The sequence below is a fragment of the Chelonia mydas genome, chromosome 10 (assembly GCF_015237465.2).
Source record: "Chelonia mydas isolate rCheMyd1 chromosome 10, rCheMyd1.pri.v2, whole genome shotgun sequence".
Lineage (NCBI taxonomy): Eukaryota > Metazoa > Chordata > Testudines > Cheloniidae > Chelonia > Chelonia mydas.
In genome coordinates this window covers 58,136,343-58,155,903 of record NC_051250.2, presented here as the reverse complement: position 1 = coordinate 58,155,903, position 19,561 = coordinate 58,136,343, and the positions used below count along the sequence as shown (strand labels likewise).

General features: G+C 38.1%; 1 protein-coding gene across 13 annotated transcripts in view; it reads left to right on the top strand.

Moving 5' to 3' along the window:
- Positions 1-19,561, top strand: part of TCF12 (transcription factor 12) — a 283,318-nt gene that overhangs the window by 208,982 nt on the left and 54,775 nt on the right. For all 13 annotated transcript variants that reach the window (XM_043524143.1, XM_043524145.1, XM_037910575.2 and 10 more), the window contains 2 exons: positions 8,261-8,396; positions 11,923-11,975. In XM_043524143.1, the coding sequence (XP_043380078.1) occupies positions 8,261-8,396; positions 11,923-11,975 (189 nt within the window). The remainder of the gene's footprint in view (positions 1-8,260; positions 8,397-11,922; positions 11,976-19,561) is intronic.

Here is a 19,561-nt window from a genome sequence, read left to right as displayed (position 1 = left end):
AGGCACGTAAGGATTCAGTTAAAGCAACATTAACACATTCATTTTATTTTTGTTAATTAACAAAATAATTATATAACCCCAACAGTACCCACTGAATGCATATTACATTTTTTGACTTTCTACTTTGACTTTGTAGCTTTTCAGCTAGAAGGACCTGAAAAAGAGAGACTCAAAATGTGAACTATTTGGGGAGGGGGATTTTAATTGATTAAATTGCAGAAACTATTTGGCTAACTTTATTGAAATTCCTCAGAAGATTGAAGCTGTTGTGGACTGCATGCTGAAAATTTCAGTCATATTCTGTTTTTTTTTGTTTTTTGAAGGTTGAACTCCTGTTTCATGTGCAAACCAGAATACAGCCTTAACTATGGTGTTGCAATGACTTTGCCATAATGAAATGTTTATAACAGGATAAACTTTGGCCTCCTTTCCTATAAGCATCCCCTTGGTAGTTGGCTAATAAATACAATGAGCTTGTGCAGTTGTACCTGGGGGCAGAATTTTGCCTCATGTAGCCAAGACTAGAAAATTAGATAGTACTTAAAAACATATTAACTAACATACAACAATAAAAGAAATGCGCTGAGGCAGTGGAAGTACATAGCGCCCAGTGACCATGATCACAATATATAACTTTGTTCCAGGAGTCTAAGAGCTCCATAGAATTATTACTGATCTGGTTTAGCCATGTTAATTGTGGGAACTCCACGAGTGCCACTGGGCCAAGTGCCCTCCTGACCTCAGTTCCGATCTTCAGAGATTGATCTGTGGAGACTTTGTCTCTGAGGCGAGCAAGCCGGCAGTAGCCAGCGATGACTCTTAAAGCCAGTTCTCAATGATATGTGCCTAATACGGATAGTCAGAACATCTTATATTCACTAGTGGCTTGTGACAGCACATATGGAAATGCCTCCAGCCTGCTGATGTCTTGTTGAAGCAACATCCATGTTTCAGATCCATATAAGAGAATTGGAAGAATGCAGGTTCGATCAATCTGTACTTTTGTATATAGTTTCACATTCTTTTGGTTCCAGACCCTGTGCAGGTCCTTTAAGGCTGAGGCTGCTAAACCAGTTTTCCTTAGGGCTGACTGTGCCCATTTGATAATATTTTATGGCTTAGATAGAGGAAGTCATCCTTGATTTCCATGATTTATCCAGAAGCCACAGATGTCTTGTATCACAATTTTTGCACCAACATTGTGGATTTTTGTGTTTGCCCAAGAAATCCTTAGCCCAAGGGCAGCTCCCTCATGCTGGAAGCTCTCTAGTGAATCCTTGAGATTGTTTGTGTCCTGACCAAATTGGTCAATGACATCCACATAATCCAGGTCAGTAGAGAGGGTGAACTGGCAGTTATACTGATATTAGCATGTATGTATTCAAGGAGCCAATCCATTGCACAGCTGAACAGGGCTAGGACCAGGTTGCATCACTTGTAGTGTTTTAGTCCGGGATGGCATCTACAGCTTCTCAAATGCCTGTGTTTATAGCTGTCCAGGCTAATTCTGCATCATACAGGAAAGCACCAAATACATCAGACCTCAGACTGATCTGCTGTGTGTGGAAGGGGGTTGGTGTCCGCAAACACAATCACCACTCTGCATCTCACCCTGTTTCCAGGAAATAAAGTGAATCAAGGGGCATCCAATGAAACACGGTTAGCTAACATACTTTAACTAAAATGTGTTTGAAACTAAGACAAACAGAATGGTACCCTCAAAAATGTATGTGGTGATCATGGTGAGCCCTTAGAAAAGAGCCTTGGGTCAGAGGCAACCAGCAAACCCATTTTCATACGAACATTTAAAGATGTTAGTTAAAAAATGTTAGGTAACACATTTTTAAGCATTACCTGATTTCCTGCTCTAGAAATAACCCAAATCTTTGAGATCGTTCAGAGAATATAATGCAGAGAAATTTAAAACACTTGTTTAAACCAGATTTTCATTTTTGAAAAGTCAAAGAACTGCTTACCAGAGTTTTAGAATTATTTATTTGCACTCTACCGAAAACACCTTAATAGGAAGCAGAATGCTACTTCATAATCTGATTGTGTCAACAGAATTTTGGAGGTCCACAGAAGTAAGAAAGAATGATCTCTTAAAAAATAGTAGGGGTAACTTTTTCCTTTCTTCCTTCCCAAAACCTGTGAAAGAATCCAGTTTTAAAATCATTTGAAAATACACGTTTGCTTCAGAAAGCAAACAAAGTATTTACTATTCACAAAATCATAATGTTTTAGTTAGGCATGGAGATTAACTTAATATGCAAGTTGAAGCTAATTAAATATATATATTGCAGTACATGTAAAAACTGTTATACAAATCTAACTTTTTGTATTATGAAAGTAGACAGAATACTCTTTCTTTCCTTTCTTTCCTTTCTTCCCTCCCCCCCTCCCTCCCTGTGTGTGAAGAGGTGATTCTTCTTTATTTCATCCTTCTGTGGCATATTTTGCTGAATCGCCCCTTCCCCTAGAATGCTTTTCCATCAGCTGGTGAGCGCTGTAGCACTTTTACCTCTTGGGGCAGGTCACGTTGATTCCATTGAGGTCATCATCAAAGCTGTTTCCTGGATTAAACTGAAGAGTCGGTGCAGAAAAGCAGTGCATCTGAGTGTACTCTCCCTGCCTCCATAACCAGTTATTTGCCTTTTTGGAATTAGGGCTGTTCTGTCACTTGGTTGACTGAAATAAAAACCTTTTCTTTTTTCTGGTTAGTATCTACTACAAAGCATTAAAAAAATTCCTTTATATTAATTGTCTTGTTTATTTACAACATGGGTATTTGTTTCATGTAATTCAGAGAGGCAGTTACTTAATGATGTCTGTTTTTCTGTGATTACACTAATCCAGGCAGTGTTATCCAGTGTTTCTGGAGGATAACTAGTCATTGATTATTCCTTAGTAATTGGATATATGTTTAGCAGATGAGGTTCTAGGTGACTGAGGACTTGAACATTCTGTATTAATGCTGAGAACTAAGCTGTGTGTCATTTCAGTAAACTGATGCCTGTGAAGAGACTAGAAGCAGTTAGCCCAGAATAGCCTTGTACTGATAATACAAAGTTTCCTTGCTAGTCATTGTATCCTCAGAGGTATTTGTTTCAGAGTAGCAGCTGTGTTAGTCTGTGTCCGCAAAAAGAAAAGGAGTACTTGTGGCACCTTAGAGACTAACCAGTTTGTTAGAGGTATTTTTGTATTCTTTTTTCCTTCAGGTGCCCTTAGGACAGGATCAGTCCTAGTCAATATTGCTTCTCAATTGGTTCAGACAGGCAGAAAAGTCAATAAGATGAGCTAATGACATATATTTTTATTTTACTGCGGCAGACAGAGAAAAAACTATAACCAGTTGTACTTAATATGCCTCCTTCAGTTGCAGTAATATCAGAAGAATATACTTGGAGAATAACTCTATAGCGTAGATTTACAAATTAACCTGTGCTGCTATTAGATTTTTACACAATGCACTGTATATTCTGAGACTTGCTGTATGCAGGTCTTGTGATTATTCTATTGATTGCTGTGTCCAACTAGCTCTAAACTCTGTGGCTAGACTCCTGGTTGCTGTAGCATGTCACTACTGGAGCCACTGACTAACATTTCTGCTTCAGTGTAAAATAAATGCAATAACAAACGAAAAGAGTGGATTCTTTTAGTTGTATTATAATACGGTAATAATGAAGAGTTCTTGAATGTCTCAACACTTATTTCATGTCCTTGCAGAAATCAGGTTATGGCAATACAAAGGGTGTAAGCAAAGGTGGTAGAGACTTGGTGTGTTTGACAACTGGAAAGATTGAGGGGTTGTAGTTTTCATGAATGGAGGCTGACAGCTGAGAAGTAGAAGTTGGGAGGGATGTGGGCATCTGTCTTTGGGGAATTACTTGGCAGAGGTGAATTGGTAGAAGAGAGAATTTCCACACTCATTGTCCTTTCCTTCCTTCACGTGTTTTCTCCTAAGATACCAGAAACTAAGTACTCACTTCTCCCTGTATAGGTAGAGAATGTTCATGTGGATAATTTCCAGCAGCCTTTCCTGTTGCCTGTGTGAAAGAGATGACCTTTTGGGGTTCCCCTTTTTAGGTAGGGGGAAACCACAAAAGGTATCATGAAAGCTACTGTCATTACATAAGGTCAGTTGTTGGAATGCTCCCATCTCTCTCTGACTGCTTTTATGACAGACAAGGTGGGTGAGGTAATATCTTTTGTTGGACCAACTTCTGTTGGTGAGAGAGAGAAGCTTTCACCCTACACAGAGTTTCCCAGACTTGAAGAAGAGCTCTGTGTAGGTCGAAAGCGTGTCTTGCTCAGAAGTTGGTCCAGTAAAAGAATATTACCTAACCCACCTTGTCTCACTAATATCCTGAAACCGACAAGGCTACAACAACAAGCCCAGTCATTAGAATTTGTGGTGGGGAGGGATAGCTCAGTGGTTTGAGCATTGGCTTGCTAAACCCAGGGTTGTGAGTTCAATCCTTGAGGGGGCCATTTAGGGATCTGGGGCACAAACTGGGGATTGGCCCTGCTTTGAGCAGGGGGTTGGACTAGATGACCTCCTGAGGTCCCTTCCAACCCTGATATTCTATGATTCTGTGAACACTGCATGCTCTTATGAGTGACATCCTGAGACAGTTAAATGTGGACTGGAATCTTTCCCCTGCTATATCTGCCAATCTGAGATGTTTTTGCAAAGCAGGAGGGTACTTTCTTCCAAAGCCACATATTCCTGGGCTGCAGGGAAATTCTGCAGCCCTTTGAGCAACCTTGGAATAGGCACACTACTTATTGCTGACTGGTTTTGATCTGTTCCTTTAAATGGTGTTAGGTCGAAAGCAAGAACTTGCATACCCAAACTAAGTTTTCTATATGGTGGTCACCTCTAAAAACTTGCCAAATGGTTTAATAGCAGCTTTGATAATTCAGTAGTACTGCAGAACAATGAGGTATATTTATGTATTTTTTAAAGGCAAAATTGACAGGTTTTTGAAGGTGACCTGGAAAAGGAAATGAAATTGCTTCTTTCCCTTTTTGCTGCCTTTTATTATGTGTAAAGACAGCCTTAAAATTATTAAGAAAAAATCTTGTATGTGTTTTTAATTAATAAAATTCAGGCCTTCTCTACTTTGCTTTTCCTGGAAGATTCTCTAGACAGACTAGAGAACTAGTAAGATTATGGCATCATAGATATCAAGAATGTGAAATCTGATTGAGTGGGTAAGCTATTTTAATTCAGGATGCTTTAAAACTTTTTGTGTTTTGCTAACACCTACTTAACTCAAGTGCCCTGTACACTGCTGGAAGAGAAGATATGTAAGAAACATCTAACATCTCTGCATCCTCCAACTAAAACAGGGAAAATCAGACTTGTTATTCCTGAAGTTAATAAGGTTAAAACAAAGCACAAACTTGCTTTGTTTTAACCCTTTTTATTTTTAAAATTAAGTTTTCAGGTTTTATTCATTCATTATAAGCAAAAAAAGATGGTACCCGGCAGCTGAGGGTGAGGGGTTGTAAAGGTGGTATGATATCGAGTCTTGTATCAGCACAAAGCAGCACAGAGTTGTTCCTTACACTGTGCAGTCCTTGGGCCACATTTTATTCTGACAGCTTTTCAGCACCAGAGCTAATACAGAACAAATGGAGAGGGGCTGAGGAACTAGTCCTGTTGCGAGCCTATCAGTGACCTTGGGTAACCAGCAACCTCTCAGAAGTTGCAGAAGTCCAGACAGAAAAAGATGAAGATGTGGATGATAGTGTCAACAACGTGAACAGAAAGAAAAGGACAGATGTTGGACATTTTAAGAGGAAGAGGTAGCAAGATTTGGATGTGGGACCCCTGAATCTGTGGACTAGTGAGAGGGCAGAGTTGGAGAGAACACACAGGTTACAGGCCTGAGTGATGCAGGGGATTGTGGTGTGACATAGAAAAAGCTACAGGTAGAGGGAGATTAGAGAGTGGTTAGGAGGAAAGAAAAGGAGTTAATTCAGTCCTGGCATTGATAAATGTAAGTACTGTACTTGTCATGGCTGCAGGGTGGGGACAAAGGTGGCTGTAACTTGTGTGCCAAGGGGCCATTCTGGCTGCTGGGGATCACAAGAGAACAACAGTGCTGTAGCTACACCGCTCTTCTCCTAGTTATGATGGGATGCACAGTAAGGTGACATAGACCCATTGTACTGGCATGAAATGACTGACAGCAGTTAGAGTGGAAGCCAGATTGGCTAGGGTCAAGGAAGGAATTAGAGGAAAGGAATTCACGTCAGCTGTGAAGCATCTAGTGCACATTTTGGTGAGATACAAATACTAAACCACTTGGTTTTCACATCACTAAATTTAATTTGAGGATAATTTTGAGTGTTAATGCCGTCTATATACTGAATTGTTTACATCATCTGATTTGGAGGGTTGCTAAAAAACAAAGCTAACTTTTAGCCCCTATAAAACACTCTGCTGCTTGGGAAACTCTGTTTGAAGGTGCATTTTTTAAAATGTTTAATAATAAATTATTTTCAACATTTCCTGTCACTTGTTGTCCTGCAACTCAATTATCAGGTATTGTTAGCACAGTTTAAGCCTAGGCAAACAATATTAAGTTGTCCTAATACCCAGCAGCAAGCTTTTAGCATCTCTTCTTTGTATCTGCATAATTATCTTTGAGGTTGATTTTATCACAAATTAGATTAGTATAATAAAAGTAAGGCTATAAAACACAAAGTAAATTGGTTGGGTCTGCGCCAGGCTTCAGGTGGTGATCCAGCATGAAGAAAAAGAGATCAAAGAACTTACGTAAGAGATGCTAGTTGGCTCAGAGTTGCCATTAAGGTGTATTACTGTAGATGCCAAATTGTTATGTAAGAAATGGCTCATGCACTGTGCACTGTTTAACGTATGAGGGAAAGCTGTGGGAAGTATTCAGAGTTACTGTTATAGAGAAATGGGCTTCTTCTGTTCAGTAGCCATATACAGTATTTATAGATTTCAGAGTAGCAGCCGTGTTTGTCTGTATCCGCAAAAAGAACAGGAGTACTTGTGGCACCTTAGAAACTAACACATTTATTTGAGCATAGGCTTCCCTGAGCTACAGCTCATTTCATCGGATGCATGCAGTGGAGAATATAGTAAGGGGATAAAAGACTGGGAGTGGATGTGTCATTACACAAAGTAAAACTATTTCCCCATGTGTATTTTTCCCCCCACTGTTCCTCACATGTTCTTGTCAACTGCTGGAAATGGCCCACCTTGATTAGCATTACAAAAGTTTTTTTTTTTTTCCCCTCTCCTGCTGGTAATAGCTCACCTTACCTGATCACTCTCGTTACAGTGTGTATGGTAACACCCATTGTTTCATGTTCTCTGTGTATATAAAATCCCCCTACTGTATTTTCCAATGCATGCATCCGATGAAGTGAGCTGTAGCTCACGAAAGCTTATGCTCAAATAAATTTGTTAGTCTCTAAGGTGCCACAAGTACTCCTTGTCTTTTTACTTTATAGAGAACACCCTGAGTTTCACTCTGAGTTTGGGGTTTGTTTCAACCTGTAACTGCAGAGCTAAGCATGGTTTCCACCTTCAATGGCAAAGGCCCTCTGCAGCGACCAAAACTCAGCCCAAGATTTGGGTTCGTGACGAAACCCAAAACCAGGCAGGAGTAACACTAAAATTATGCTTTAAACGATGACTCACTCTCCCTCTATGCATGTGTAAATACCGAATTGCTTATAACATTTTCACCATTATTGAATATTCCACACATTACATGTAATCAATGTATACTTTGGCTTTTGTGTTTTAAATTGCTCTTCAGGATAATTGCTCTGTGTGTATAATTTCAGTGTGTGCATGCTAAACCTGAATAATATATCCTAATCTCACGCTGTAAATATGATATCTTTTAACAGTTTAATCAATTTTTTAATTATTTTACAAATTAAGCAAATAAATATAATTTTTTTTACAGTACGGTATGATGTATTAGTAGTTAGACCTTTTAAGTGGAATTAAGTCCTTTTCCCAGACTCACAGCAAAATTTATTTTGGTCTTTAAAATTGAGCTATAGGTCTCTCTGCTATTGCAAAAGTACATTCTCTGAATAATAATAAAAAATATCAACATTTCTTTAAACTTTAAGACCTTGATTAAAAATAGAATAACTGGCTAAAACTGTCACAAGCAGCTAGCATAATTAATAATTCATTTACAATCTAATTTGAAGCTTAGTAATTACAATAATTTGCTTTTCGTTGTTTATTTTACAGTCCAGTCTCCTTCGATCAGATATGGGGCTTGGAAGTCCTGGTCAGTTGTCATCCTCAGGAAAACCTGGAACACCATATTACCCATTTTCTTCTGCAAATCCACGCCGAAGACCACTTCATGACTCATCAGCTCTTGGTCAGTAATGTGAACTATTCTTAGACCTTTAACGCTGATGCACTTTTCACATCCCACCTTATTTTAGATAATATCTTTTTTATATGTTGCAAATTACTCTTTCAAGGGCAATATCTGCTACATGAGATAGCTAAATAAGGGATAATACAAAATTAAGTGTAATTTTGTTTAATACATTGATTTTAGTATTTCATTAAAAAATTCTTAATTGTGTAAGCAGTAATGACAGATGGATAGCAGTTGATGACCAGCTGAAGTAGCTGAGTGCCCTTAACCCAGGCCATCATTAACTGGTAGAAATGCCTGACCTTGAGGTCATTACCATTATACACTCTGAAAATGTAAAGGGAAGAATAATTATCCTTTTTTTATGCTTGAAGTTACTTTATTCAGGATGAGCTAGAGTTGTGTGTAGTTGGTTTAAGGATCCCAGTAATTTTTGTTTCAGTTAAAGACAGTATAGTAATCAACAGGAAAACGAGACTTCTTATTTAGTAAAAAGAAAAGGAGTACATGTGGCACCTTAGAGACTAACCAATTTATTTGAGCATAAGCTTTCGTGAGCTACAGCTCACTTCGCTGTAGCTCACGAAAGCTTATGCTCAAATAAATTGGTTAGTCTCTAAGGTGCCACAAGTACTCCTTTTCTTTTTGTGAATACAGACTAACACGGCTGCTACTCTGAAACCTGTTCTTATTTAGTGTATACCATCAGATGCATAACAGAAATATGCTTCAAGGGAGATTTTTAAGATTGGTCACAATTAAATAATATTATGTACCTCATATTCTGGAGTTGCTCTGACATAAGTGGACCTTACTGTACATATTACTGTTAGTCACTAACAGAACATCTGACTACTGCAAGTTGTAAGGTATTTGTATCAACTATACAATCCAGTGCTTAGTCATTTATATTACTTTATGATATAAATGCTCTTTAGTCTGAAACTATCCAAAATAATGTAAAGTTCAAGTTGAAAATATTTCATTTTGTATGCATGCTCCAGTTTTTTAAATACTTTTTTTAAAAAAATCCCCCCATCCGATTTTCCATTTTAGAAAATTATCACAAACTGTAGTTTTCATTTTTAGGTCACTGAAATTGCTGTCGTTTTCTGCTTTATTTCTGCACATTTCTGGTTTCTCTTCCTGTGTGCTACTTGTACCTACATACATCAAATGAAGATTTATTTTGGCTACGTAGTATATGTAACTTGACTGTACTTAACTTTACAATTTAAACCATTGTTTATCCACAACAAAACTTCATGAAATGAGAACTCGTTTCTTGGAGTTTTAGCAGTTAATAGAAATGATCCATTTGTGTGACTTATTGAAATAGGTACTGAATATGTTGAAGTAATGTTTTTTTTAATGTCTTAAATTAGAAAAGGCAGACTTTTTAGAATTATCCTTTACAAAAATAACTAACTCCTGTGTGTCCATTTCTGATATTCAAACTCATTCACCAAGATAATTGCCATTTAGTTTTGGAGAGTGCCTTTTTTTATGCAGTCCTTTGTAACACATGCTTCTTAACACAGGTGAGAACTGTTAATAAAGAAACCTGAAAAGTTCTCCAGGATGTGGCTGAGAACAGGAACATTTAAAGAGAATGTAGTCTGACTGTACATTCAGTAAAACACCTTGCAAAGAGGCTGGCCGGGGTGCTAGAGCTAGGATGATGGACAGTTATGTAGGAGACTGAGGGCTTGTCTACACTGCTCCACAGTTCAGACCAAAGTGTTGCACTGTAACTCCCCCATGTGGACGCTGCAGGTGCAAACTAAAAGTATGCTAGTTCACATTAATGTAATCCTCTTCAGATTACTGCCTTCCCCTGAAAATCAAAGTTCATGTGAACATGGCACGATTTCCAGAAAGGGCACAAATGTGTAGACATAGCCACAATTTCAGTTGCTGAATCTAATCTTTACTCCTGTGCTGATTGAATCAGCTGTGACAGAATGCTGTAGATAGAGCATACGCTTGGGTGTTGAGTGGGACTGGTTCCTGGGAACCACATAAGTGTCTCCTCTGGACTGGTATGGAACGACACTGAATGTGAAGTGAGACACTAGAGATATGTGAAACCTTCATAGTTGGACCTCCAACCATGTCAAGCTAGTCTAGTTTTAGGTGCCGTTACAAACCTAAAATTTAGGATGAATTATGATTTTATGTGGAAACTATATAAAATTGGGTGGTGTCACAGGTTTTTGATTTAAGATTAGGTCCAATTTGGTGTTTCCAGAGGAATTTCACTCCAGCTTATGGTGCTTGTTAGATGGCAAAAATCAAGGGGCATAAACCTTTGTGGATCTGTAGTAGAGTCCTTGTTGTCCTTGCTGGAACTGAGTGGCTGGAACTCAAGACCTGAAAATTTGTGGCTGTAAAGTAGGGGTGCTATCAAGCAAAGGACCACCCTTTGAAAATGTATGCAATAATTTTAGAAAATACAGTGTAAACACTTCTGAGCATACCATAGTAGAGGTATCCTGAGGAGAAGTGAGGGATAGAAAATAAACTTGTTGCTTTTATCTTTCTTTTCCTGAACCTTCTCACCTTTATTACACTATGGAGGAAGAAGATACTTTTCAGCTTGCTGCAACCAAAGGTTAAATTCACTATTGTAATTCTAAAGATGGAAGAGTTTCTTTTGGATTATGGTTGAAAACTGGATGAATCCAAAGTGCAAACGATGATGTCACCAGATCAATTATTTATTGGGGCAGACCTGTAATGCCAGGAAATCTAATTTGTCCATTGACTATAGTGGTTGAGTTTTTTATTTTGTGCATTTTTTTCAGTTCTTAATGTATACAGCCATAGGTTTCCCTGTTGACATGGAAGTCAATTATTGGTGTAGAGAAGTGGGTGCCATATTTCCAACTTTCCGAATGTTCTGAAAGACGATTTAGATTTTTTTGGTGACTTACGAAGAATGTTGACTAGTTGGTTAATCAGCTTCGCTGTTGCTGGTAGCTGAGGTGCTTCAATAAACCCTGCATGTGAATGTTGTAATCCATTTAGATGAAATTTCTGTTTTAAAAAGCCACAGTTTACATTAATTTGGATTTTAATATACCAAAGAGGTGTTTGTAATTCTAATTTTACCAAGAACACAAGCGGGGGATTCATTTATGTCCACAGTCAATCCACCTTCCACCTTGTGCACTTTACAGGCCATTGTTTAGTGAATGCATTATGGTATTGATGTACCTAATAGTGTTATTGTTGTCAGGGGTGACTGCCTTTCCACAAGGAGAATCCCCTGAGATCAAAGGTAATGTGAGCAAGGCAGGATTGTAGAAAAGGGCACAAACGTGTTAGTCATTGTAACCTTCTTGTAATGTGTGTAAGGCGCCTTTCATTGGTACAGAGGAAAAGATGCATAAAGCTAGAAAATGGGGACTGTATTGTGGGGAAAAATAAATAATCAGCTGTTTAGTGTGGCTGTTCGTTCTTGTTACTCCTTTGTAACACAGCATAGCTGATGAAATGTGTTGTTTTCTGTGTGCAGATCCTTTACAGACAAAGAAAGTAAGAAAGGTGCCCCCTGGTTTGCCTTCTTCTGTAAGTACTGAATTTTTAACTTCTAGTAAACAAATTGGGCTCAAAGCGCACTGTTTACTTGACATACAAATCTTTTAAGTTATCATTAGGAAGGCTTTATCTAGTGACCATAAACAGCCAAGCTATTCTGGATCAGTTTCTAAGGTCTATATACACATTTGATGTGTAGTTTTTAGATTTCATAGCAATGGTTTGTACCTCACTCATATGCACTTACCCACTTGTCCCTGTCATTTGAATTCCCCTCTTGGGAACAGAGCTGGGCCAAGAGCTGTCAAAGAAGATCTCCTGTACAGGTCTTTTGATGTTTAATTAGTCATTATGTTGCTGAACAGGAGGACAGACAGAGATTAATAGCTGAGAATCTTAGAAATTTACATTTGTAATAATCCCAATGGAGCTGAAGACATTAAGATTCGGAGGACATGTACGGCTCAGCTTGCCTCAGTAGGACTGAGGTTATTAATATGCATAAATCACCAAGTCAGATGTTCATTGTGAAGCCCTGGTGGATTTTAAAGCCTTCATTAAGCTTTTCCTAACTTCAGCCTACCATCAGGAAGGCTTTCAAGCAACTAGTTTGTTGATCCCTCTTTGCTAGAAAATTTATCCTTTGAGAATAAAGGGCTTTGATGAAAAAGGTTGGAAGGGTTTTGGTTGAAAAATCATTAATGGCTGTGATAATCTAATGCTATAGGGGTGTTTTGTGGTATTAAATATACTTTATTCTTTAAAGGAAGAAAATTGTTTTTAAATGAATCTGCATTTAAAAATCCACGTGGAGTGAAAAATCCCCAGTGAAGTGAAGGAAGGATTCCCCCCCCCCCCCCCCCCCCCCCGTTCACAATAAACAAGAGGGAAAGGGAGAGAAGCTCTACTGCCTTGCGGGGTACATCTCTTTGTTGTGTAAATGGATGTTGGGCTTTTATTTGGCAGTACTTAACACACGGGTGCAGGTGCAGTTGGATGAGTCATAACTCAAAGCCATATAGGCTGAATAGAATGCACTGCACAGGCAACAGTAATACAGCAGGAGCAAAAAGGGTCTGATCTTTTTATTTTATTTTATTTTTGTATTAAATCTGAAGCATAGATGGTGTCTTCTAGTCACCCCCCTTTCCTTCACTTCCCACCTTCACTGTGACATACAAAAACCTGAATCTGAAACCCCATTTTAACCATACTTCCAGATGGAACTGAGATAGTTTAGACAGCCTGAGGCAGCTGTGCTCTGAACCTGCAGCCTACCTGGAAGCCAGGATTGCAGCTGCAGGCACTCTTAAAAGCTTTTGCTTGCATAAGCACTTGGACCCCACTAGAGGCTGAATAGCTGCTTGATAAACAAAATGAACACAGTGCCTCAAATTATTATTCCCGAGGCCAGGAATATATTTTTTTCGGCAGCAGCTAAAAATAGTTTGGCAATTTACATTTTAACAGTTGTGTGTTATGCAGGGGTGCCTTTCCAGTTAACAGATGATTTCTTCTAGATTAACAAAAATATATTAAAAATGACAGAGTAGCTAAAACATGTAACAGTGCAATTTTTGTTTAATTTATTGCTATAATTCTGGGAGAGTCATAAAAGTTAAATTACGTATTAATATTTAGTTGCATTGGCCAGGTAAAGAGATCATATTGGTGAATGAAAAATTCATCTCATTTCTGTTACCCAACACTAATGTTAAGAAGCAGTATGTTTTTAATGTTTCTTATTTAATTTTTTGTCTTCTAAATGAAGACACGGGATAGCAAAAGGCTGATTTTATTAAACACTGAACAAATCTCAGTGATGGAGAGAAAAAGCAGATACTGTGAGTCATCAGTATGCTGGTGATATATTTTGTAAAGTCATTGTTTCTATGTATTTTAATGGCTAGGGTCCTGATTGTAACCTTTAAGCAAGATGATGCCAAATTCAAACAAAATTCTGATTTTTTTAATGTAAAATGCATTGTCTTTGGTAGAAGATTGAACAAAATTAAATTTTACTGACTGTTACAGAAATTTGTGACTTCTTGAAATTCTGAGGTGAGAATTAAGGAAAAGGAACACAAGCATAATTATTTGGAATGTGCTATGCTAACAAGTCAGATTGTATTTTGGCGAAAGTAAAAAGTGAATCAGCATATTTAATTTCTGTGCTGCAGATGTTCTACTCAGTAAATGAAAATCATCATTAGATGGAAAATAACAAAGGAGGGGAAAGAGGCTTTAATTATTACTTAAAATATTTTACAAGCCATAGGAAGACATTTCTAATTGAGTTTCTAAAAGATAGATTCCCTTAATATTTATAATGAATTTAATGTAAACATAGATGATGCTTCTTAGTACTTTCACTTCCTAGGTAATCTTCATTTAATTGGAAAACTAATGTTGCTCTTTCAGAAAGATAAGGATTTTTAAATAAATAATCTTCCTATGTTTTGAGATGTTTTGCAAAACTATTTGTTTTGAGATGAATTTTTCCACTTGTTCTTGATTGTGTCATAGTAGTGAAAAACAGACTAGCTAGAAAATTACTAGATCTGCATGAAGACCTCCAACATTTTGGTGAGTGACAAATGAAATTTATATCAGAACGAATCTAGCTTTGCTTGCATCCCTTTTGTGTTCGCTTTCTGAAGACATTAAAGTATCTGAGTATTATTTGCAAGAATGTTTGCAGAAAGTGAATTTTAAGCTTTCATGACATAGAACAACACTGGAAATAGTATATTTTATATGGGTGGGACTTAGCTTGACACAGCAGGGAGACAAGGGTTGCCAAAGCACACAGAGAGTGCTTGTGTACAGGCAGTTAGATCCGACTATGTGCTTTAAATCTAGGTCCATCCGTGCATATTGTGCAAAGAGGGCAAGGAAAAAAAACCTTAAACCTATCCAGTAAATCTTTACAGTAGCCTACTTTTCAAGAGTGTTGCCTCGCACAAGGCCTGTGTCACCTCGAAAGATATATGTTTACACTGTTCTATAGTTTCTGCTTATCAGCTATTACCTTTCTCATAGAGATTCAAAAACACCAGCCCTTTTTCCGAGTCTTCCTTCTAATCTTATGTACTTTGGTCAACATATTCCTAAGTCTTCAGACAGTACCTTAAAATTCTTACATAAAGTTTAAAATTCCACTTAACAGGAAATTATCAATGAATATATATTCTACCAGCCAAGTCCTGTTTCTAGGTTCAAGTGCAGTTTAGAATCATGTTCAGGATAAAATAATTCATAGACTGATTATGGGAGTCTTAACATGTCATCAGCTATAGGATGTATGCCACTTACATGTGCCAACTTATCATTTATTGTACAAATTCCTCCATTAAGAACAGCTATAGTGGAGCAGTGACATAGCAAGAATAAGGAAAATGACCTAATTTGTTTCAAGTGGGTGGGGTGGGAAAGAGAGACAAATAAGCAGAAAGGAGATACCACAAACGTCCTGTCCAGCACCCATGGTAGTCATTGCGAGTCTTTACATTGACTTTGAGTGTTGAGTTGGATCCATAGAAGAGGAATGGAAAAGATGCCTCACGTTTTCTCTCAAAAGAATGGTGCTTCACCTCCTCAGTCCTGTAGGTATAAAGCTGGGGTGGTGCTCCATAAGGGCAATAGACAGGAAACTGGCCTGAAGGAAGGTAACAGCTCATTGGGAATCTTCCCCCATGAAAGCAACTTGGTTTTACCTGTTTTGAGATGAAAATGTATAGGACTTTGAGTTTATCCATAGTTTCAGATAAATTTCCAAACTTCTGTCTGCTTATCTGAACTCCAGAGTTTGAGGCTCTGATAATTGATATTAAAAATAAAGCAAAATTCACCGTGGTGAGTGAATGTAGTAGCCTTCTAGCAGATGGGGAGTATAGGAGTGTCCTGGCTTTTTAGAGAATTGTCCTTGATGCCAGAAAACTCTGAAGTACACCCACATCTTGAATACTGCGTGAAGATGTGGTCGCCCCATCTCAAAAAAAGATATATTGGAACTGGAAAAGGTTCAGAAATGGGCAACAAAAATGATGAGAAGTAAGGAATGGCTTCCATATGAGGAGAGATTAATAAGACTGGGACTTTTCAGCTTGTAAAAGATTCGACTGAGGAGGGATATGTTAGAACTCTATAAAATCATGACTGGTGTGAAGAAAGTAAACAAGGAGATGTGATTTATTCCTTCTCATAACACAAGAACTAGTGGTCACCAAATAAAATTAATAGGCAGCAGGTTTAAAACAAACAAAAGGAAGTATTTTTTCACACAACGCACAGTCAACCTGTGGAACTCCTTGCCAGAGGATGTTGTGAAGGCCAAGACTATAATAGGGTTAAAAAAAAAAAACTAGGTAAGTTCATGGAGGATAGGTGCATCAATGGCTATTAGCCAGGATGTGCAGGGATGGTGTCCCTATCCTCTGTTGGATCACTTGATGATTACCTGTTCTGTTAATTCCCTCTGGGGCACCTGGCATTGGCCATTGTCAGAAGACAGGATACTGGGCTAGATGGACCTTTGGTCTGACCCAGTATGGCCATTCTTATGTTGAGGTGGTTCTGAGATCGATAGGTGATGTGGCCAGGTCTAATGCAAAATTCCCTGACTGGCAAACTGAGAGCATCCCGTTGACTAATTCCAATAAATTGTGTGGGTAGATTACATAGAACTCATGATTACTTATTGGGTAACCTCCATCCCCTGTCCTTCCACACTCCCATCACCACTTTTCTTTGTTATGTCTGAATCAAAGTGTTAGCTCCTCAGGATAGGAACTTGCCTTTTGTTTGTTTGTAAAGTAGTAATAAATAGTAAATATTTAAAGTGTCCAGGCCACAAAATTCTGTAACATACCAAAGAAATGTTACTGTTGAGACCCTACTCTTCTTAAGCAGTAACTGTTTCCATCTCCAAGCAGTCCCTCCCTTTTTTCTGTGTGATGGACCTCATTAGGCCTTTTATTATTTCACCATCTCCAGGCTAGATTATTGTAATTCATTTCTACTTGAGCCTCCCTTGAAATTGATCTGGAAGCAGTAGTAGTCAGTCACATGTGAGTTCCTGTCTGCTCCTTGATTATGGAAGTGGAGGAAGCAGAGATGTCCAGCTGTCAGTAAGTAGCAAACTGGTTTGTTGCAAGGTCTCGCTGACAGTCTGTAAAGCACTCACTGATCTAGGCCGAGGGTACTTAAGTGATCATCTCTCAACAATGTCCTTCCACACAGTTGAACTCAGATGAGTTATCCAGGCTGTCTGTCCTGATCCTCTGACTGCACTGGGCCAAAGCAGAGCTGGCTTCGATCAGGGATCACGTCTGTAGAATTCCCTTCCATGTTATATCTGCCAGAAGGTCTCCTTAGCTGTCTTCAGGACTTGCTGTAAGGGCCTTTTGTTGACATTAGCTAATCTGTTTAAGTTTTCACAGCATCCCAGATGCATGTGTTTAAGTGCTATTAAATTATAATTGAGATCTGAATAGAAAGGTCTTAAATTTATATGTATCTTTAAAATGTTAATAAAACCAAACATGATTAGACTGCAGCTTGTGTAACTTTACAAAGAGGTTATATGTTATTGCTGTAACTACCGCTTTACGGCAGACTGTGCCAGTTCATCCCCATTATTGATGATGCTCTTTGTTACAACAACAAATGCGGGGAAGGAAAGCTTTTATAAGTAAAAGATTATTTCTTAGTTTGTCACTTGATAATGTTCACTGTGATTTTGGTGGGAAGGCTGTTTGAAAATCTTTGCAGTCTGCTAGAAGAGTAATAGGTGGTAATATCTATGACTTTTACCTGGTTCATGTTGTTAAATTGATTGGTTGCGTGATCAATACAAATGCTAGACAGGCTGCTTTGGCTGTGATCTAACCATGTAATTATCAGAAATAGCCAGTAAAAAATGGTTACTGTTGAAAAGAATTGCACTGAAATAAAAACTGTCTAAACCCCTGAATAAACTTTGTCCATAATACTGTAATATAATACTGTAATAATACTGTGTCCAGTTTTGGGCCCCACACTACAAGAAGGATGTGGATAAATTGGAAAGAGTCCAGCGAAGGGCAACAAAAATGATTAGGGGTCTAGAGCACATGACTTATGAGGAGAGGCTGAGGGAGCTGGGATTGTTTAGTCTGCAGAAGAGAAGAATGAGGGGGGATTTGATAGCTGCTTTCAACTACCTGAAAGGGGGTTCCAAAGAGGATGGCTCTAGACTGTTCTCAATAGTAGCAGATGACAGAACGAGGAGTAATGGTCTCAAGTTGCAATGGGGGAGGTTTAGATTGGATATTAGGAAAAACTTTTTCACTAAGAGGGTGGTGAAACACTGGAATGCGTTACCTAGGGAGGTGGTAGAATCTCCTTCCTTACAGGTTTTTAAGGTCAGGCTTGACAAAGCCCTGGCTGGGATGATTTAACGGGGACTTGGTCCTGCTTTGAGCAGGGGGTTGGACTAGATGACCTTCTGGGGTCCCTTCCAACCCTGATATTCTATGATTCTAACTTCAGACCTAAGTTTTCTAGACTACAGATTCACTTGTCATCCTAAGACAAAGATGCAGATGTTGGTTCTAGTCTCTGAGTATAAATTTAAAATTGAATTAAAATTGCCTAACATTTTAGTACCATTGAGTTTCTTGTGATGTTGAGGTTTAGCACTTCAAGGCTATAAAGAAAACAGGTTGTACAATCATGGAGATGTAATCACAAGACTTCATGACATTAGCTGTGATAACTTGGGTAACCTATTAAAAAAAAAAATTCCTTAAGGGAGTACTAGCTAGATCCCTAGCTATAGATGACGAAAGGATTGTCATTTGCTTTTGACAGATCATCCAGACACCTTCGTTTGCTGAAGAATTTTGCCAGGCAGTAAACCAGAGAACCAAAAAAAAAAAAAAAAGAGGGGAAATGTGCCTCTGAGCTTATATTTCTATACAGCTAGCTACCTACACTTTGACATAAAATTTCCTAAAGCTTCTATGATGCTAATTTATTAAATAGATTAAAATCCTGTTTTTCTTATGGAGCAGGGTTTTGATTATAGAACCACCTACTGGAAAATTTTAAAACTGCATCAGTAGCTATGTTACTATATATCACTTTGGGGAATAAGTGAGAAATGCTAAACATATTGCACTTGAGCAACAAATAAAAAATAAAGCAAAATGATACTAGAGTTGGACCAGCAGAGGGACCCCTTATCTCCCTTTAATTTCTCAAATACATTTGCTTGGTCATACTAAGTTCATGATGGAGAGATGTGTAACTTACTTAATCTTTTACATCTTTCAGTAACAGAAGCATGGAATCATTTACTTTGGAAAGTTTTTAAAATCTCTTATTTAATTCACATCTGATATTTATAATGTGCCTGCATTTTTTTATCATGTTGTGGAGTGGTGATTGTTTGGCCCAATAGGAAGTACTGTTGTTTGGTAACACCCCTTACTCATTTGTCAGGGATAACAAACAAATTTATACGTACATTTTGTCATAAATGAAATTGTGTGTAACTAAGTGCTTCTCATAGGGAGATATACCTGAGGACATTTCAAAGCCATCTATTAAACTGCTTGGGTTTTTTGTTTTTG